The 22,571-nt window shown below is 39.9% G+C and overlaps 1 protein-coding gene across 1 annotated transcript in view; it reads left to right on the top strand.

Annotated features, from left to right (window-relative positions):
• The first annotated feature begins 222 nt into the window (after positions 1-222).
• LOC115216313 (fibropellin-1-like) overlaps positions 223-22,571 on the top strand; it is a 40,408-nt gene continuing 18,059 nt past the window's right edge. Inside the window, exons 1-6 of the mRNA XM_036506954.1 lie at positions 223-815; positions 1,034-1,305; positions 2,422-2,439; positions 3,966-4,141; positions 20,752-20,904; positions 21,879-22,068. Of these exons, the coding sequence (XP_036362847.1) occupies positions 223-815; positions 1,034-1,305; positions 2,422-2,439; positions 3,966-4,141; positions 20,752-20,904; positions 21,879-22,068 (1,402 nt within the window). The remainder of the gene's footprint in view (positions 816-1,033; positions 1,306-2,421; positions 2,440-3,965; positions 4,142-20,751; positions 20,905-21,878; positions 22,069-22,571) is intronic.

Raw genomic sequence — 22,571 nt, 5'->3', positions numbered from 1 at the left:
TTAGAACAGTTGGAAAAAAACGCACAACATTATCTTATTTACAAAACTGAATCTTTTTTGTGTTTGTATTTAAGTAAGGCATTTATGGATTTAGTGAATGTTGTTTTATTAAATAGTAAATCAAGTAGATTTATTCTGTTAATTTGTTTTTGTTTTGAATTTAATCTGTTAATTTATTTCTTTTTGGATCTAGTTCTTTCAGCATGTTTGTCAGCACCTTGTATGAACGGTGGTCAATGTTCGAATGCAGGTACCTCATTTGTGTGCCATTGTCTTCCTAACTTTTACGGTCCTCGTTGTCAATTTGAAGATAAATGTCGCTCAGTGACTTGCCTAAATGGTGGCCGATGTACTACAACTAACTTTGTTGAGAAATGTATTTGCCAACCTAGATTTACTGGTCCACGTTGTGGAATTCCTATTAATATTAATTCCTGTCAATCTTCACCGTGTCAAAATGGAGGAAGATGCTATCCAAATGGAGTTCAATTCACTTGTATTTGCCCTGTTGGATTCACAGGACTACGATGTGAACAACCATTTTGCTCAGCAAATATCTGTCAAAATGGTGGAACATGTCAGCTTGTAAACAATCAAGTTTCTTGCATATGTCTCAATGGATTTCAAGGTGATAGATGCCAGGTGCCGATTCAGTGTTATCCACCATGTCAAAATGGAGGAATTTGTAACACTAACACAAGAATGTGCAACTGCCGTCATGGATTCGTTGGTCCAGATTGTTCAAGAAGAGATGATTGCGCGTTAAATCCAAATATCTGTCAAAATGGTGGAAGATGTCAGCTGGTAAACGATCAAATCACTTGCACATGTGCAAATGGCTTTTATGGAAATAGGTGCCAGTTCCCAAGACCGTGCTATCTAAAATGTCAAAATGGAGGAACTTGTAATGTACACAAAAGTATATGCGACTGTCCTCCAGGATGGACTGGTAAACTCTGTGAGATAAAATTACGTCTTGTTCAGGAAACCCCTGTTTACACGGTGGACAGTGCTATCCTAGAGGAAACAGCGTTATTTGTACCTGTCCTCCAGGATGGACTGGACAGATATGTGAGATTCCAATATATCAATGCACTCATAATCCTTGTCAAAATAACGGCCACTGTAAGAAACTTGGACCAAATGGATTCAAATGTAATTGTGTTAATGGATGGTATGGCAAGTTTTGTGATAAAAGAACTTATTGTCCGTCTCGCCCTTGTCTTAACGGAGGAACCTGCATCCAAAATGCCAACCTGATACGTTGCCGATGCCCACTTAACTTTACAGGAGAATGTTGTGAAGGTAAGCATAGCTGTTTAATGTTACATTATTTGCGCTAGTAAACCGCATCCCTACTTCGATTTTGAATTCTAGCGACCACCTTTTCGCTTTACTTAGGTCATTTATGCGTTCAAAAATTGTATGGACATTAATTAGAATATACAATTCCTTCTTTCTATCTTGTCAAGAAATTAATGTAAAGCTAAAATACTATCAAACATAATTTCAATATTTAACAATTTTAAAACTTTTAATAACTTTGATAATCAGATATTCGAAATTTAGATTTTTCTTCGTGAATTTCTTATACAGTTCTGAAATTTTGAAAAGTTCCTGATGTTCTTGAAATCAGGCTACTTAGTCGGTCATTACCTTCTTCCAGCCTCTGGAAACGACCAGTTCAAATCGCTTTTGTTTATTGCACGTATAAAGCTTTCATTTGAATATCAGTGGAAAAATTTGTCTCCGTTAAACTTTTAAATTGTCTTTCTGCTTTGAATAAGAATAGAACACATAAAACAATAAACAGATATACTAAGTTAACTGTATTAAAGGAACTGATGGAAATATATCAGGGAAGCATTCCGCTTACAAAAGCAAATATCGGAAGTGAACTTGCAGCTACTGGAGTTATCTCATCTACCTTACAATTTTTTCTTTTTAAATTTTTAATATTCTTTTTTATTCTAAACACGAGGCCCGAATATTGGGGGAAGGGGGATTGTCGATTATATCGACCCCAGTACGCAACTGGTGCTTAATTTACCGACCCCGAAAGGATGAAATGCGAAGCCGACCTCGGCATAATTTGAACTCAGAACGTAAAGACGGACAAAATACCGCTAAACATTTCGCTTGGCGTGCTAACATTTCTGCCAATTTTAAATTTAAAATATTACTTGAAGAATTTTTGTTTCTTAATCCAAGATTAATTTTAGTTGATAAGCGTTTCCCAATTCTGAGACATATGGTTTATGACCGTTTTTATCTCATGAAAGCATCAATTAAACTTCCTTTTCTGGGTAATATGTGTGCTTGTAATTTTGCAATTTGTGTGCTATGTGTTTGTGTGTGTACGAAATTATATGTGTATAAATGAAACTAATACGACTTTTGATTTATATTATTCTTTTGCAGTACCACTCTCCCAAGCAAGTAAGTACAGTACCTTTAATTTATTGCTAAATCCAGCGATTAATAAATGCATTTTCCATATTTGATTTGCTCAGTTAATTAACATTTATTCGGATAAATGTTAATTAATGATTATGTGTTCACATGAGTATATTTTTTATGCCTTGATAAGTGCAGGAAAAACTGCCAATAACAATTTAAAGCACCCATGTTCGCCTGGGTCAAAGAATCTAAATGATTTCATGTTAGTACCAAGAGGGTGGGAATTCAACAAACAGAGGAAAAAAATATAACATTCTGACTAAGTTTTCTGATAGTGAGAGCTAGTATGTTTTTGTGTAAAGGTTTCACTTTCAAAATACTTTTTACAAAAAATTATCAAGTTAATAATTTTTCTTCAAAACACAAAAAACAGAAAAGAAAAATATATATTCGTTTTGAAATTTCTCAAGTCAGTTCAGTGAATATGCAAATATATTTTAGTCTCTGACTAAGATGATTTAACTCTTCCTCATACTTTATCTTCATCAGTTGCTCTCACCAAGAGTCCATATGATCCTTGCGGGTCTGTATAAGATTCTTTTGTTAAAAATTATGTGCTATAAATCGGTTATATTTCTACAATGCACAAAACATTTTAACAATCTTTTTATACAATTCCTAATATCATTTAATGATAATATAATAGGATCTTTTAAACATGAAATGTTTGCCAGGGTCTACCTGAATGAAATAGGAATCAGGGAGGTCCATAGACGAAGAATATTTGAGAATCACTAATTTAAATGAATTGAGATGAGAGTTGACAAAGATGATTTTATTTGGTTTATTTTTGTGGTGGTGGTGGTGGTGGTGGTATTTATATTTATTTTAGTGTATAGAACTTACACACCCATTATGCATTATCTTCTGATTAATACACACTTGTACGTGTGTGTGTGTGTGTGTGTGTGTGTGTGTGTGTGTGTGTGTGTGTTTGTGTTTTTAAGATTTATCCATGAGTAATGAAGCTGTGTTGTTATGTAGAATTGTTTGATTAAAGAGATAAAAAGCCACCAGTCTCTCTTACGAAATGATTTGGGTTTCCAAAAGCAGTTAAAGCAATTCATCATTATTGCTTTAACATCCCCTTTTCCAAGCTTGCATAGGTCAGGCAGATAGATAAGACCTGCAGTTGTCAGATTTTCTACAGCTGAATACCTTTTTTGCTGCCAACCCACACCTGCCTCCAAGTAAAAAAATATTTCCTGATAGCCAGACATGGCTTTACAGGAGACTGGAAATGAATAACACTGCTTCTATGAAAGTGACACTCATGTGTAACAGTCATGCAGTAGCAAGACCAGGAGACACAATCATGCATGCACACACACACATATATACATGTACATACATGTATGCACATATTCATACATGTATACACACACCCCTCATGTTGGCAGACTCATCAATTAAATAAATGTGATCATCGATAAATATTTACTTAATCATCAATTATATATAATTAAAATTCATTTATTTGACAATCTTGTTCATATTTTTTTCACTAGGCTTCAAATGTCCTGAAACTTCAGGTCTTTTCCCTGATCCACAAAGCTGCAGACGTTTTTATCATTGCGACTGGAATATTGCCTACAGAAAGGATTGCCCTGGAAACTTGCACTTCAACAAAGTCTTGAAAGTGTGTGATTGGCAATACAGAGCCAACTGCAATATTAGAAAATAAACAAGGAAACAGAATTTCTATTATTCCAAATAATTTCCCCTGTAGTATGAGAATATGAAGAATCCATTCTACCATATGATAATGACGGTTTTAATTTGCACATATGCTAATGAATATTGGTTTTCTGCAGCGATTATTTTCTCTCTAAATACACATATATATGTTTCATCTTTAATGTATTAATATTCCTGTCTAATTCATATGCTTTATCCTGTGCTTCTTTGTCACAATTCTTCTGGAAGCGTTTGCAACCAGATTTATGCACTACATATCCAATAAATTAAACAACAGAACCCATTTCAGATTAGATGAATTAATATTGCTATGAAAATGAAATAAACAAATTACCAGGCTAATTTTAACAGTATGTCTTTGTTTTTCTTGCTTTTTTGCCTTTATTTCTCTTTACATATTTTCCCATCCTTTCCAATCAAGTTTTCTTTGTTGTTTCTTCAGACATGTCTCTGTCACATAAATATCAGAACCAGTGCTGAGATCACAAGATGATAGGCATTTTGAACACAGTTACTCTATATTTTTTCTGAATAAACTTTAATATACTATACAGACAGATTTAAATATATAAGCATGATTTTGCATCCACCACCATACAACAAAGAAGCTCCCACTGTTAGGCACTAAATCTTTCTCAAATTACTTTATTCAATACGTAAAAACGCTTACTGAACAATGCAGTCTAGTCTTAGATATGCATTGTCTTAACAAAGAAATTGTCAAGTGTAGCTGGAATGTTTTTAGTTATAGGTCTGCTAGATAAGGACTGACTTGAGGTTACATAACCACAACAGGACAATTTGCTTTTGCTTATGAAAAAGCTTTTGCTGTTCGTTGTGTTTTACGATTTTTGTAAAGGACAGTAGTTACCTTATTGATTACTGTCTATAAAATGTAAAATCTATGTTATCAATGTCCAGCAGCAGTTAATCAATTGCACATTATAAGATGGAATCTTTAGTAATGATACAATTTCTATAAGAGACATTACCAGCTGGAAAACAAGCTTTTAGATTGATAACGACATGTTTCAGGAAAACTTTCCTAAAACGGGTACCTTGGAGAATTTACCAGCTTCCATTGATCACTCGGTCGATTGATCACTGGATGAATGAATGAATGGATGGAAAGAGGAGGAGGTGATTGGGGAGAGGAAGGATGAACACGTACATTCGTACATACAAATATGAATGGATGGATAAATATATGCATTCATGCATACATATGAATGTATGCATGCATTCATATAGAAAGGATAAATAAACAACACATAACAACCAATAGTTTTCAAACTTAAATTTATTTCACTTCAAGAGAACATAAATTGGCATATCTGATGCATTTGAGAAAAACAATTTCAGCTGGATATCGTAAAAATAGTTCAGTTTATATATCAACAACCTGAAAATTACCTGTTTTATTTTACTTCAAATAATTTCACGTGAACTTGAATTATTTACTGATTTATTATTTGCTTTTCACTGATGAGGAATAGACATTTTAGAACTGGAGCTTGTACATACACGGGTTACAGATTTGGTTGTACTTTCAAGATCATTATCTACAAAAGAATTTAGATTTTTAAAGTTCTTATAAAATAAATCTAATTTGTTTAGTTCTTTGCATTCAGAGTACTCTGTCAAATGTAATGTTTATTCATATTACTTAGAATTAATCACGTATTATAAGTCTCACGTAAATCGGACAACTGGTTGCTGAGATATTACGGGTTTTCGGGGTAAAACGGTACATAATAGGAAAATGCTCCGAAAATAGCTTAACCCTGAAGGAGAAGGAACTCTAACCTTTCGAATAGACACAGTGACTTGACAACGAGAAAATACGACTTGTTTTTTATAGTAAATGTTTCTATTTTCGCTTTTGGTAAATACAATATCTTAATCATTTAGAAATATTCTTAAGCGAATATGATTTCAAAAATGTGTCTTGCTTGAACAATATGTATTTATATTTTAGCTTTCTTTCAACAGACAGTATTTTAATAATTTCTAAAATTATTTTCAAATAAATACCATTTCAAAATATTTTTGGCATATTTAAAGAATATTTTAAAGTGAAAATGGCTTTAAAAATACGGTAAATATTTCGTAAAAGACCCGTTCGTAACCTCGGTGTGAAATAATTTTTTCCATAGGTTATTTTCGAGTGCATTCAACGTATCTCACCTCCAAAGATTTGGCTGCTATTCCTAGCAAGCCCTGCTAACACGTAAAGGACCCGAAATACCAGTTATGTGGTAGCAGGGCATGCAAGAAATAACAGCCAAATTTTTTCTTTTCTGAGGAAAGAAGCCGTTTCGCTGATGCTTTCAACGAAGTTGACATTGAAATCACGCGAAATAACCTGGAAAAGAAAAACAAAACACGAAACAAAACTCAGTTGTTAGGAAAATCAGACTTACCCAGTGACCCAAGCAATTCACTACCGGTGACCCGACGGGTCACCGGTCGTGAAGTAGTCGATAAAGATGAAGACATCAGAATATAACTAGTCAGGTTTAATCAAAACCTAGAAATTTATCCTGTAGTCATTATTATATAAAATTTTCAGGTCTAACATATTCTGCAGTATATGATAAGGCCCCTCTGTTGTAGCATTATCTGCAAGAAACAGCTGCAAAAGTCATCTTTCAATCACAAATTAACTAGAAAATACGAAACATCATTAAGGTGGGTTCATCTATATGACAACAGAGAAATAAACCAACAACATGTCATATATCTTTTACTTGTTTCACTCATTTGACTGAGGACATGGTGCACTGCCTAGAAGTGTTTCGTCAAACAAATCATCTCCAGTACATTTTAAAGGTTAGAACGTATTCTTTATTGGTCTTTTGCTTAACTGTTAGGTTACAGGGATGTAAACAAACCATCACAGGTTCTCAGACAGTGTGGTTGGGTGGAGTAGATGAAGAAAGACTGATAAAATATATTGGCAAGAAATCTTGAAATAAAATTGAATAACACACGCACAGAAGCACACGGCGCACACTCACAAACAACCATACACGCCCACACGCGACACGTATGCGCGCACATACACATGCAGACACGCACACACACGCAAAGACGCACACACAAGCACACACACAAGCACACACACATACACACACACATACACACACACACACACACATACATACATACATACATACATACATACATACATACATACATACATACATACATACAGTCAGGTGACTGGTACATGTTTTCTAAATAATTTTTCCTGATTGTAATTGAGGTTGCTAATAAATAATAATGGATAATATTTGGACTTTAACAATCAATATCCTTCCTTCTGTTGTATTGCAAGTCAACTGTCTTCTAACACTGTCTTAATTAAGTAATTTTCAATTTTCAAAAACTGATGTTTAAGATGGTTTAAAATGAATCATGAATAATTTCAAAAGTGTCTTCTCTTTAACTGCACGGTACGGAAATATATCAGTAAGAGAGCCACTCCAGAAGTTCGTGAAGAAACTATAATATTTTGCGTTGATTTTGTTGATTTATTCGAGTTTCGGTAATTTCGTACCATGTGTCATTTTTCCGTGATCCTCCTTCATTTAACATAGATATCTTAAATATTTGCTGCATTTCTGATCTTCCTGATGTCTAAATTAGGATATTGATGTGTATGAGTTTGTTTTCAAATGTAATTCTGGAGAACTGAAGAGGTACGTTTACTTTAACTTGGGTTACTCATTTTGCCCCAGCTAAATTTATCTATGATGTGCTCAAAGAGAACGGTGAAAATTTTCTGAAATTTTGGTCATATTATTTTATGATGCTTTTAATGCATTTTGGGAAGATCATTTGCTTAGCTGATATTGTTTTTGCAAGGTTGTGAACAGTTGTAAAAAATACGTCTTCTTAAAGTCAATCATGCAGTAAAAATCCCTCATTGTGCACCACCCATCCCTGTTGAAAACGAAAACTATTTATAAATTTCCTTTAAAACAAGTTAAGTACAACAATTCATTTTCTTTCTATTTGTGATAAATTTACATCTTTTAATAGAACATACATACGTGTTAACTATATACCAAAAATGTTGGAATCTGGCTCCCTCCTCAGTGGAAAATTTATAAAAATTAAAGAATAGAAGAGACATACATATATACATTCATAAGGAAAGAGTGACAGAGAGAGGGAGTTCGTGTGTGCGTGTGTGTGTGTGTGTGTGTGTGTGTGTGTGTGTGTGTGTGTGTGTGTGTGTGTGTGTGTGTGTGCGTGTGCGTGTGTGTGTTCGGTGAGAGCAAGCTAAACAGTGACTGAACGCATCTGCTGTGTCAGTTGATTTGTGAATTTCCACGCTCTTCATTCAGGACAAACAATCGATTAAAAGAATGAGTTCTCAAATGGTATGAAAATCATCATTCGGTTACTTTCTGAAATGATTGAGAGGAAACAATTGAAGTGGACAGGGTCTGAGTCATTTATTTTAATTGTGTACTGGGAAAGAGATCGAGTTAAAAAAAAAAAACATAGGCAGGTAGATGCATAGACAGAGAGAGAGAGAGATAGGCTGACTGACACACAGACAGGTAGATAGATAGATAGAAAGATAGATAGATAGATAGATAGATAGATAGATAGATAAATAGACAGACAGACAGATAGATAGATCGATAGATAGATAGATAAGTTTCTTTATTGGCCACACAGGGCTGCACACAGATGGGACAAGTTACAAGGTAGAGCTTTTCTTTTGGGGGATGAAGAAAACAAACAAAAAAGGGGGTGGCGTAGGTTTTCGATCAAGTGGGATCGTAAAAGGGAAGAAAAGAACAAAGAAAAATAAATAAATAATTAAAATAAAAAATAAAAAGAATAAAAAAAAAGGAAAAGGAACAAGAGAAAAGAGAAATGAAAAAAGAAGAAAAAAGGGGGAAAAAGGGGAAGAGGAAAAAAAAGAACAATCAATAGGAATCGTGTATCACAGTGTTATGATATATGGTGTAAAGGGGAAAGCAAGTAAGGTTTATCCGTGGGAAGAAAAGCCTACGAAAAAGACCACGGTAACCTTGGTCAATATTGTTATATGTTACCACATTTGTTTGCAAGTGGGTAACCCTCTGTTTTCAATTTCTGGGTTCATAGGATTATGCTCAAGGTGGCTTCGTCATTCATACGTGCCATCCTTGCTACATTCACCCATCTTTTTTTAAAACATTAGCTAGACAAAACTTGCCTCTCTACTCTCACTTTTCTCTTCAAGTGATACTTGAAGAAGGTGATGAGAGATTGACCAGAGAGGAAAGTGTTTGTCTCTAATTCTTTTAGGCGCGTCCACCAGATACATTCTTTCGCCATAGCCACAAGTATGATAAAAATAGCTCTTCCTTCTCGTTTGAAGGAAGGAGGCGTGACGATATTAACGATAGACTCGGCTGATAAACCGACACTTCCCACACGTGACAGCAGTCGTTCGACATAAGCCCACAGGTCGGAGATTGTTGGACACTGCACGATTGCGTGCAGAACGGTTTCTTCGCTCTGCCCGCATCTCGGGCAGGTAGGCCCCGTGTTTCTCGAGCCATGCCTATAGAGCTTTTCCCGAACGGGTAGCGCTTCCCGGTAGCACCGCCAGGCAGGGATGTCTGGAAGTTGTCCATAGGTCCCGGCCCGAAAGTCATTTCAAACAGGTGGGTCAGGTATTCCTCGTCGACGCCCAGGTTTACCCCAAGATCGTCGTCGTACCTCCCCTCCACTAATCCCCTGTAGAATGCTTTGGTTGTGTTGAAGTTACTCAAGGTCGTCCCGGGACGGCAGAGTTGCTTGAGAGCAACGCGACACTCGCGGTGCCATTCGCCCTTCCTCGGCTTCTTTTTGATCCACGACTGCAGTTCGGTCATGGAGACGAGCTGCGGGAATGCGTGCCTCACATACGGCGACCACACCTGTTCACCGTCGTCTACATAGAGCCGGAGATGTCGCAGTCTCAGCGCGTGTCTGTGCATCATCAACCACGGCATGCCCAGCCCTCCTTTTAACGGGTGTTGACAGCAAATGGATCGCCTGACCATCGGGACGCATCCTTTCCACAAGAAGCGGAAGAGAATGCGTTCTAGTTTGGTGATGGTAGGGTCGGGACAAGGTACGACGGTCAGGCGGTAGTAGATGATGGACGCGATGTACGTGTTCGCCACCTCCGCCCGACCTTTTAGGGACAGTTTCCTCTCGGCCCATTGCCAGATAGATAGATAGATAGATAGATAGATAGATAGATAGATAGATAGATAGATAGATAGATAGATAGATAGATAGATAGATAGATATGTTTCTTTATTAGCCACACAGGGCTGCACACAGACGGGACACATTACAAAGTAGAGCTTTTCTTATCTTGGAGAAAAAAAGTTGGGTAGGTTTTCGATCGTAAGAGGGAAAGAAGAAAAAAAAAATGAAAAGAAACAAAAGAAAAGAAAAAAGGGAAGAAAAAAGAAAGGAAAAAAGGAAGAAAAAAACGGTCAATAGGGATCGTGTATCACAGTGTCATGATGTACGGTGTAAGGGGGGAAACAGATAAGGTTTATCTGTTGGAAGAAAAGCCTACGGAAAAGACCACGGTAACCTCGGTCAAAATTGTTACATGTTATCACATTTGTTTGCTAGTGGGTAACCCTCTGTTTTCAATTTCTGGGTTCATAGTATTATGCTCAAGGTGGCTTCGTCATTCATACGTGCCATCCTTGCTACATTCACCCATCTTTTTTCTAAAACATTCGCTAGACAAAACTTGCCTCTATAGATAGATATATATATAGAGATAGATAGATAGATAGATAGATAGAGAGAGAGAGAGAGAGAGAGAGAGAGAGAAATAGATAGATAGATAGATATGTTTCTTTATTAGCCACACAGGGCTGCACACAGACAGAACAAATTACAAGGTAGAGCTTTTCTTTTGGGGGTAAAAAAAAGGGGTTGGTTTTCGATCAAAAGGGATCGTAAAAGGAAAGAAAGAGGACAATAAAAGGGGAGGATTTAAAAAATAAAAAATTTAAAAATAAAGGGGGAGAGGGAAAAAAAAAGAAAAAAGAAAAGGGGAGAGGAAAAAAGTTGATCAATAGGGATCGTAATCACAGAAATGTCAATATGAAGTGTAAGGGGAGGACAGGTGAGGTTTACCCGTGGAAAGAAAAGCCTACGGAAAAGACCACGGTAACCTCGGTCAATGAAGTCATATGTTATATTTCTTTCTTTTATTTCTTTTTTTTGCAAATAAGCAACTCTCTGTATTAATTTTTACGGTTCATAGAATCATAGTCAAGGTGGCTTCGTCATTCATACGTGCCATCCTTGCTACATTCAACCATCTTTTTTTTAAACATTCACTTGACAAAACTTGCCTCTCTACTCTCACTTTCCTCTTCAAGTGATACTTGAAGAAGTTGATGAGAGATTGACCAGAGAGGAAAGTGTTTGTCTCTAATCCTTTCAGGCGCGTCCACCAGATACATTCTTTCGCCATAGCCACAAGTATGATAAAAATAGCTCTTCCTTCTCGTTTGAAGGAAGGAGGCGTGACGATATTAACGATAGACTCGGCTGATAACCGACACTTCCCACACGTGACAGCAGTCGTTCGACATAAGCCCACAGGTCGGAGATTGTGGACACTGCACGATTGCGTGCAGAGCGGTTTCGTCGCTCTGCCCGCATCTCGGGCAGGTCGGCCCCGTGTTTCTCGAGCCATGCCTATAGAGCTTATCCCGAACGGATAGCGCTTCTCGGTAGCACCGCCAGGCCAGAGATCTCTGGAAGTTGTCCATAGGTCCCGGCCCGAAAGTCGTTTGAAACAGGCGGGTCAGGTATTCCTCGTCGACGCCCAGGTTTGCCCCGGGATCGTCGTAGTACCTCCCCTCCACTAATCCCCTATAGAATGCTTTGGTTGTGTTGAAGTCACTCAAGGTCGACCTGGGACGGCAGAGTTGCTTGAGAGCAACGCGACACTCGCGGTGCCATTCGCACTTCCTCGGCCTCTTTTTGATCCACGACTGCAGTTCGGTCATGGAGACGGGTTGCGGGAACGCGTGCCTCACAAACGGCGACCACACCTGTTCACCGTCGTCTACATAGAGCCGGAGATGTCGCAGTCTCAGCGCGTGTCTGCGCATCATCAACCACGGCATGCCCAGCCCTCCTTTTAACGGGTGTTGACAGCAAATGGATCGCCTGACCATCGGGACGCATCCTTTCCACAAGAAGCGGAAGAGAATGCGTTCTAGTTTGATGATGGTAGGGTCGGGACAAGGTACAACGGTCAGGCGGTAGTAGATGATGGACGCGATGTACGCGTTCGCCACCTCCGCCCGACCTTTTAGGGGCAGTTTCCTCTCGGCCCATTGCTGGGCGAGAGTGACCACCCTACTCGTTATCTCGTTCCAGTTCTTCTCCATTTGGAGGTCCGGACCGAACCAGACCCCGAGCAACTCAACCGGGCCGTCTGTCCAGCGTCCCACGACGGAGGTACTGGAGGACGGCATGGGCTTGCTTCTCCAGGTGCCGAGCCGCAAGCCCACTGACTTTTCCCGGTTGATTTTTGCACCTGTCACCGCTTCGTAGTCTTTCAGTGTCTCGCCGACCCGCTCGATGTGCTCGTGGCTTGACACTATGACGGTGACGTCGTCCGCGTATGCAGACACGCTCGTCCCGCATCCCAATTCTCGCGGGATGCCCCTCAGAGTCGCCAGCTTCCGCAGTAGTGGCTCAAGAGTCAATACGTATAGAAGCGCCGAGAGGGGGCATCCCTGACGAACCGAACGTGCAATGTCGAAAGGTCTCGATAGATGTCCATTTACGCGAATTACCGAACGGATGCCTCTGTACAAGGCAGCTATCCAGCCGCGGAAGACGGGACCGAAACCAGCCGCTCTCAGGACTGCCTCCAAGTATCGATGGTCTACCCTATCGAAGGCTTTCGATTGATCCAAGTTGATCAGGGCCCCACCCATGCCAGGTTCGTTAACTACCCTGTCTATGATGTAGCGCATCAGATGGAGGTTGTCATGGATGCTCCGGCCCGGCACGGCGCACGTTTGTGCCTTGTCGACCAGTTTCTCGATGACAAGCGCCAACCTCTTGGCTAACACCTTTGTCAAAATTTTCAGGTCTGCATTGAGCAGAGTGATTGGTCTAAAGTTATCTATAATGTTCCCCTTGTTTGGATCTTTCTTCAGCAGTGTTACAGCTCCTCGACTCATAAAACCGGGTATGCTCCCGTTTTGCTGCCAGTTGCAGTATACCGCTGCCAAGACGTCTCCAAACAAGTCTGGCATACAATTGTAAAGCTCGTAGGGCAGACCATCCAAACCCGGCGATTTGTCTCTCGAGCCATCGCATATCCGCCGCCGTGATGGCACCTTCACAGCACTCTGCCTCTCTTGCCGAGAGTCGTGGTAGGCTGTGCAGGTAGGCACTGAAGTCCACCCTGCGTTCACGCTCACCACTCGTCCCGTACAGTCGGGCAAAGTGCCGCTGAAATGTCTCGCACATCTTGCTGGGCTCGAGCAATTCGCGCCCTTGTTCATCTACCAGAGACCGAATGGTGGCTTTGTTGCCCTGCTGCGCCTCCGCCACCCGGGCCTCCCTCGCGGCTCCAACACCTTCCATCCTTAGAGAACGCATCCTAGCCCTGATAGCACACCCTTCGTGTTTGGCGTTGAAGTGTTGGTCAAGGGCCAACCTTGCTGCCAAAACGTCGGGTGTGATACCGCTTCTTATTGCCTCTTCTAACTTCTTAACTAACTCACCCTCTACTCTATTTCTATCTACGGTTAGTGCCTTGCTATATCTTATTGCTTCCGCTTTTACTGCTCTCTTGAGGGCGAACCACCATTTGTTGTTGACAATGGCTCCCGTTAAACCCCTTTTTACTAACGTGTTGATTCAGTCTCTGAAAACTTGTCTGTACGGGAATGATGCATTCAGTTTCCAGTAACCAGGACCCTGTCTATGTGCCTTATCTAAGTCTAGCGTACACGTCACGAATTTGTGATCCGTGTAGCTGACTGTGTGGAATTGTGGACATCCTAAGTTATCCTTGTCTACTGTCCTACACAGTATCCTATCTAGATACGATCTCGACGACCCACTGCGGTTGCTCCATGTCCACGTTGGTGCATTTGGGTGGTCGAGTCGGTACCTGTCAGACAGTTGGAATCGTCTGAGCAGGTCTCTGAGGCATTTGCATCCCCTTCTGTTTTTGTCTCTCCCCACATAGTCTGGATGCGTGTCCAAGGTAGCATTCCAATCCCCCACTAAAAGTAAAGGATGAGACGTTCCCAGGAATACTTCTAGACGTCGAAAGAAATCCGGCCGACCTGTTAAAGGCGGTGCGTAGACTGATACGAGTCGAAAAGCGCACCCATTGCTGCCGTCGACATCCAGAACGACCAGTCTACCCTCCGAGTCTACGAATATCGTCTTGACTTCGAGATCCAGGCTCTTGTGAAAAAGTACCGCGGTACCACTACCGCCCATCTTGATAGATAGATAGATAGATAGATAGATAGATAGATAGATAGACAGACAGACAGACAGACAGACAGACAGATAGATAGATAGATAGATAGATAGATAGATAGATAGATAGATAGATAGATAGATAGATAGATAGATAGATAGATAAACAAACAGAGAGGTAAATAGGACAGTCAGACAGACGGCAATTTAGATTTCTTTATTTAGCCACACAGGACCGAAAACAGATGGAACAATACAATGTAGAATTTTTTATTTTCGAAACAGCTCAGTAGGGATTGAAAAACGTTTTGGGGCGCGAACACATGTAGATAACAAGGTTTCGTTTTTAACTATTTATATTCCCCAAAAAGGGGAGAAAATATAACACTGACTAGAGTTATCCGTGGAGAGAAAAACCTCCGAAAAAACCTCGGTAACCTCGGAATAAAGGAAAACAATTTGAGAGAAATGTGCCCTTTCTCCTTTTGTTTTATAGGTTTATGTTTAAAATGGTTCCGCCATTTATGTGTACCATCTTTGCTACATTCACCCACCTTTCATTAAAAATTTCATTAGACAAAATTTCCCTTACTACTTTTACCTCCCTTTTCAAGTGATACTTCAAAGGCTAATGAGAGGTTGGCCAGAGAGGAAAGTATTTGTCTCTAAGCCTTTCAAACGAGTCCATTTATCGGGTGTTGACAGCAAATGTATCGCCTAACCTTTTAGAGATAGCTTCTTCTCGGCCCACAGCTGAGTGTGATCTCGTCCCAGTTCTCCATTTGGAGTTCTGGGTCGAACCAAAACCCGAACAATTTAACCGATCGGTCTGTCAAGTGCCCCACGATGGAAGTGCTGTTGGAGTGCATAGGCTTGATACAATAGGTGCCGAGCCGCATGCTCACTGGAGTTTTCGGGTAAATTTTTGCTCCCGTTACCGATTCGTATTCTTTTAGTGTCTCGCCGACCAGGTCAGTATATCTGAGGCTTGATACTATGACGGTGATATCGTCCGCATATGCAGTACGCTCCATCCGTATCCCAGTTCTCGAGGGATACCCCTCAGCGTCGCCAGCTTCCACAATAATGGCTCAAGAGTCAATATATACGAACGTGACGAGAAGGGGCATCCCCGACAGCCCGAACGCATGATGTCTGAATGGTTTAGATGGATGGTCATTTACTCGAACTACTGAACGGTTGCCGCTGTATAAAGCAGCGTTCCAACCACGGAAGACTGGACCGAAATCAGCCACCCAAAGGACAGCCACCAAGTATCGATGGTCGATCCTATCGAAGGCTTTTGATTGATCCAAAGTGATCAGCGCCCTACCTATGCCAGGTTCCATAACTACCCTGTGTATGATGTAGCGCATGAGGTGGAGGTTACCTTGAATAGTTCTGCCCGCAAGGCGCATGTTTGTCCCTTGTCCACCAGTTTCTCGATGACAAACACCAACCGCTCGGCTAGCACTTTGGCCAAAATTTTCAAATCTACGTTGAGCAGAGTGATGGGCCTGAAATTATCTATAACGATCCCCTTATTTGCGACTTTCTATAACAGTGTCACTGCTCCTCGACTCGCAAAACTGAGCGGCTGTAATGGAACTTTCACAACATTCCGCCTCTCTTGCCGAGAGTCATGGCAGACCATACAGGTAGTCTCTAAAGTCGGTTCTGCATTCTGATCCGCCAGTTGTCCCGAGCAGCCGGACAAAGTCCTGGTGAAAGGCCCCACACCTCCTTTCGGTTTCGAGTAATTCGCACCCTTGTTGATCTATCAAAGACCAAATGGTGGCTTTGTTGTCATGTTGCGCCTCCGCCACACGCGCCCCTCGGGTGGTTCTAATTCCCTCGCTTCTTAGGGCTCGCATCCTAGCTCTGACAACCTTCGTGGTTGGCGTTGAAGTGTTGATCAAGGGTCAACCCCGCCGCCAGCACGTTGGTCACGCTGCTACTTCTAAGAACTTCTAATTTCTTAACTAGGTCTCTCTTTACTCTGTTTCGATCTATTACTAAAGCCTTGCTGTACCTAACCGTTTCTGCTTTATTTGCCCTCTTTGGGGCAAACCACCACTTGTTGTTGACGATGGCTCCAGTCAACGCCCTCCTAACTAATGCGTAAATCCGGTCTCTCTAAGCCTGTCTCGCCAGGAGTCACGGATTCAGTTTCCAGTATTCGTGATACTGCCTATGATTCTTATCTAAGTCGATAGTACAGGTCACGAATTTGTGATCTGTTTAGCTGATTATGTGAAATTTTGGACAATCTATACTATCCCTATCCACTGTCCTACAAAATACTCTATCTAATTACAATCTCGACGACTCGATAAAGTTGGTCTGTGTCCACATTGGCACATTCGGGTAGTCCAGTCGGTACCTGTCAGACATTTGGAAACGTCTGAGAAGATCTTTGAGGCATTTGCATCCCAGATTTCGAATTGTCAACTGAACATGGGCTTGAAGGCCCGCGGGTTGTGGAGTCTGGTTTCGCTGATGGCTATATCTACATTTTGAGACTTGATGCCATTTAGCAGATAACCTTGTTTCCAAGGCGGTCCCAAGCCACGCACATTTACATTACCTATTCTGATCATGGCCCTAAAAGTTGTGTTTTACACTCAACGAGAAAAGAAAGGGGAGAGAGGTACTTACTGTTCGACAGTTGGATACTGTCCTCTTCAAAAGTTTCCATGAGGAGGTTTTCATAGATTTTTTAGACAAGTGTTTTTGAAATCTCCCTACTGCATTAGGATACAGAGATTTCACTAAATTATGTGTGTTTCCTGCCGTATACTATTTTTATTTGTTGTGGTGGTTTTGTGCGTGGGTGTTTGTTTTAAAACTGTTTTCTCTTAATTCAGTGTGAGACCAGATGTATTGCATCAGCTCCAAATTGTTTGTGTTGATTGCGGTTTGCATTGTTGGCGTTTGTGTGTTTGTAGGGTGTCCGGTCAATTCGTCGACGACAATTTGTCGTCGTTTAATTTGTCTCCAGTCAATTCGTCGTTGGTCAATTCATCCCCATGTCAATTCGTCATCAGTCAATTCGTTATTGTATTACATATTTCTTTTTTCTTAAAATTTTAGATTGTCTGCAATTGCTTTTAGAAAAATAATTTTTTGGCTTGGATCATATTTTTCAGTGACATTTTTTATATCTTTATTTTATGTGGTGGTGGGAGATTGGTTATTCTCCTTGCATAAACCTCTGTAATTTGGTACTGGCAAAACTTTCCTCACATTTAATCACATCAATAAGTTTCCAAATATTTCAATGATTAATATTCACTGTGCTATTCAATGCGGTGTGGTACACTTCTAAACTATTTGTAGTATCAGCAATCCCCGGCGTACGAGGGACGTTCAATAAGTAATGCCCCTGACACTCTTGCAATTGTTTGATCTAGCTGAAATTGCATGTGCAATTATTTATATCTCTATAGATTAAGTGACAAATTACAGCTTTGAACTACTTGTGGTTTTGATTTATAGGTGTTTGAACTGAGTCAAGTGTGAAATGCAGCCTGTTGAGTGTCGAGCAGTAATCCGGTTTTTGTATTTGGAAGGATGCACACCACAGGAGACTTTTGATGAAATGAAAGTAACTTATGATGATGATGCCCCATCATATGACCTTGTAAAACGCTGGCATCGTGAATTCAAACATGGTCGGAACTCTGTGGAAACAGCTCCCAGATCTGGTCGCCCCTCTTCTGCCATTGATGAGGCATCTGTCCATCAAGTTGAGGCTGCCATTTTGGAAGATCGACGCATAACAATTCGCCAAATAGCCCATCAGGTCAAGATTAGTACCGGGTATGTGGAAACTATCATTCATGACCATTTGCATATGCAAAAGGTGTCTGCTAGATGGATTCCCAGGTTGTTCACACCTTTCCAGAAGCAAGAACGCGTCAAGTGCTCGAGGATGAATTTGGAGATGTGCCAAGAAGATGAGTCAAAATTTTTCAAAAGACTGATTACGCAGGATGAAACCTGGGGCCATCACTATGATCCAGAGACTAAAGCCCAGTCAATGCAGTGGAAGCACCGTGACTCACCTCCCCCAAAGAAGGCAAGGGTGCAGCCCTTCGCTGGCAAGGTCACGCTTACAGTCTTTTGGGACCAGGACGGAGTAGTGATGACAGATTTCCTGGCAAAGGGTACCACAATTACAGGAGCCTATTATGCTTCACTTTTGAGGAAATTAAGAGAAGTTATCAAAATCAAGAGGCGGGGCAAGATCAGCAAAGGCATCCTCCTGCTGCAGGACAACGCTCCGGTCCACAACTCGCGTGTCACCAGATCAGAAGCACAGGCTATGAACTCCTCTCCCATCCCCCCTACTCTCCTGACCTTGCACCCTCTGATTTTCACCTTTTCCCAGCCATGAAGTTATTTTTGAAAGGAAAGCGTTTCCCTGATGATGCAGCCTTGATTTCTGAAGTCACGTCGTGGTTGGAGGACCAAGCTGGGGTCTTCTACAAAAACGGTCTCCAGAGCTGCATCAAACGATGGGAGAAATGCGTAACTCTGGGTGGTTCCTATGCAGAAAAAGACTAATAACTATACCAAATTTCGTTGCTCTACTGCTATGGGAAGTGGGTCGGGGGCATTACTTATTGAACGCCCCTCGTACATCGATCCCAAACATTCCATATGGGTAATGGAAATAAAAGTTCAAGGCGTCGCCTCCTCTGTCCTCTTTCTCTCTAGATCAGTGGTTCCCAACAGCGGCTCCCAAACTTATTGTTTAAATAAGTTTTCCCACGGACCCCTTTTAACATGCATATCCTTTTGTGTATACATATATATATATATATATATATGAAATTTTAAATTTAGTTCACGGACACCCAGTACTACCTTTGCGAACCTCCAGGGGTCTGCAGACCCCAGGTTAGGAATCACTGCTCTAGGTGGTCCTATATAATTGTTCTCAGAATAGGATACAATTGACTGTGGAATATCATCATCATCTGCAAGTTGTTTATATCCATCTACAACATCATCAACTGGCAGGAAGCCAAGGGCAAAAGAGCACCGCATTTTTAGACTAAAACTGTCTTCTTCGTGATATCTGCATTTTGGTCCTTCTTGCACAACAGACTTGTACGCATTGTCTTCTAAATGAATCAAGCAGCATGCCAAATTCGACCCTGGAAACTATTCCAGAAATCCGTTATGGGCAGCTTTTTCGAAATCCATAATTATATTATCAGGTCCCTCATTCTGCAGTAATTCATTTATTTTGGCAAAAAGTCTATTATATGTTTCTTGACATTTGTCAGAGAGTAATGCTAACAATCGTGGGAAATTAATAATATCAATTTGAATGTGAAGTATATATAACTGAAAAAATATACTAGAGCAGTAATTAAATGTTCCATCTGCTGCCCAGTTCTTGTGCTGTTTTAACTGTCGAAGTGCTTCGTCACTTGCATAGTTACATCTCTAAATGTTGTCCATTGTTCTTTGAATCCAAATTTTCCGTAGTAAACTTTTCAGCAACAGCAACAAAAACCAAAATAGATATTGTATAATTGTATGTCTAATTTTTATTTATCTTTTCGTCATAAAATTTGCTTTAAAAGGTTTCGTTCATTTTGTTTACGTTAAAACTATAAAACTCCTACACATTTTCAAATTTGTTACTAGACTTTACAACAGAAAAATTTCTTTTCAGTCATTTCCTTTCCACACCTTCATACGTGTTTTTTTTTTTTTCTTGCTGTCATCGATGTCACACTCGCCGTTAGTGCTGGTATTCTTTTCCTCTTTATCCCCTCCTTTTTCTTTCCATCGTTTCCTTTTCCTTATTCTTACCTATAATGATGCCTTGATTGGTACGATTAGAAAAACAAATATCTACAGATCCATTTTCATTGGTCATCTGGCGCAACATTCAAACACGTACAACTTCGTGTAAACTTTGGCATACGCTATTATTCCCACTGACCATATCCTATAAATACTGGGCTTTCTCGCGTTGCCTACCAGAATTGCCTTGTTTGTTCACCGGACATATTCAGAGAATTCAGTGCGTTCTTTTCACACCGGAGCTCTCTGTGAGTTCAATACGTAGACTAGCGTCGCCTTTGCAAGGACAAGGGGACTAGTGATATACATTATAAATACACTGTATATCTAAAAGCTCATAAGACAATTCTTAATAAGGCAATCAGCATGCTTCAATCAGCCGGTAGATTCCTGCTCTGCGCTTTTCTTGCTACAATAATTTCTGTAAGTATTCTGTTTTAGATTCCCTACAAACCGAACACTCGCGCGCACGCCCGAAAACATATATTGCGCACGCGCACGCACACAGACACACACACACACACACACACAGATTCTGTATAATTCATTTTTAGACACATGTGTGTCTTTATGCATACATATGTATGCGTGCATGTATATTTGCATGTGATTGCATGTATGTGTATGTATGGATACACACACACACACACACACACACACACACACACACACACATATATATATATATATATATATATATATATATATATATATAATTATATATGTATGTATTCATACACACACATATATATATATATATACATACACATACGTACATACATAATATCTACATACATACATATACACATACATACATACGTACATACATACATACATACATACATACATACATACATACATACATACATACATACATACATACATACATACATACATACACAGAGCTTAAATATCCTCACCAATGGGCTGAAACTGACCTCGTTGATTCCGTTGTATCTGTCTACTAGCTTATTATATATAAAGAAGTGCAGGTATAGCTTTGAGGTTACGAAGACCGCTTCACAAGCATTTAGTTTCGACTTCAGTTTAACTTTACAGCACGTTGGGGGAAAATATTCTGCTATAGTTCCGAATCGACCAAACCCTTGTGAGTGAATATGGTGAACAGAAATTGGGTATAAGGCTGCCATAAATGCATTACTTTGTGTTTGTCTTCGACTCTCGTGATTTTGAATTAGTTATGGTTGTTTATGTTTCGTAACTTAACGGTTTAGCAAAGTGGGTAGGATAGAATAGGTACTCAGTTTCAGATGAAATGCTATCAATAAATGTTTATCTGCCCATAGACATACTGCATATAAAGAGAAGAAGTCAGAAATAAATCGTAAATGCTATAGAAACATATTTCATAAAGTGTTCTTACTGATATTTTACAGCCAATTGTAGCCGACTATGTAATTGATGTGAAGTTTATCAAGTTTGAAAATTACAACCGTTTACTGGCTAATGGACGCAAATGTTCCAATTTCGGAAGTCAACAATGTCAAACGACTCTTCATGTTTGTGCTAGACCTGATGATACTTCGACATTGTGTCGTTATGGTGAGACTAAAACAGGAGTTATCGGTAAGTACATGTTTATCCATAAAAATAAAACTAGCGAGATTCCAGGATTCAAGTTCAAATCTATATCAAGATGACTTGTTTTGTATTTTTATATGATTCTACGTGTGTCAGTTTGGGTACTTTTTAAGTACCAGACATCTTTTTCATTACTAAATTCATTAGAATAGGAATGGGTAAATATAATTCTCAGCCTGAACAGTGTAGAAAGGAACTAACGATATTTGCATTAACGCTTTATGTACATGTGAAGCAATTTTTAAAAAACGCAGGGACGAATGGACAGGTGATACACATTATAAATACACTATGTATCTAAAAGCTCATACGACAATACTTAATTAGACAATTTTCAATCAACCAGTAGATTCCTGCTCTGCGCTTTTCTTGCTACAATAACTTCTGTAAGTATTCTGTCTCGGATTCCTTACAAACCGAACACTCGTGCACACACACACACACACACACATTCTATATAATTTATTTTTAGACACATGTGTGTCTTT

The sequence above is a fragment of the Octopus sinensis genome, linkage group LG10 (assembly GCF_006345805.1).
Source record: "Octopus sinensis linkage group LG10, ASM634580v1, whole genome shotgun sequence".
NCBI classification, from domain to species: domain Eukaryota; kingdom Metazoa; phylum Mollusca; class Cephalopoda; order Octopoda; family Octopodidae; genus Octopus; species Octopus sinensis.
The sequence above is the reverse complement of the archived record's forward strand: the minus strand, read 5'-3'. Positions and strand labels throughout refer to the sequence as shown.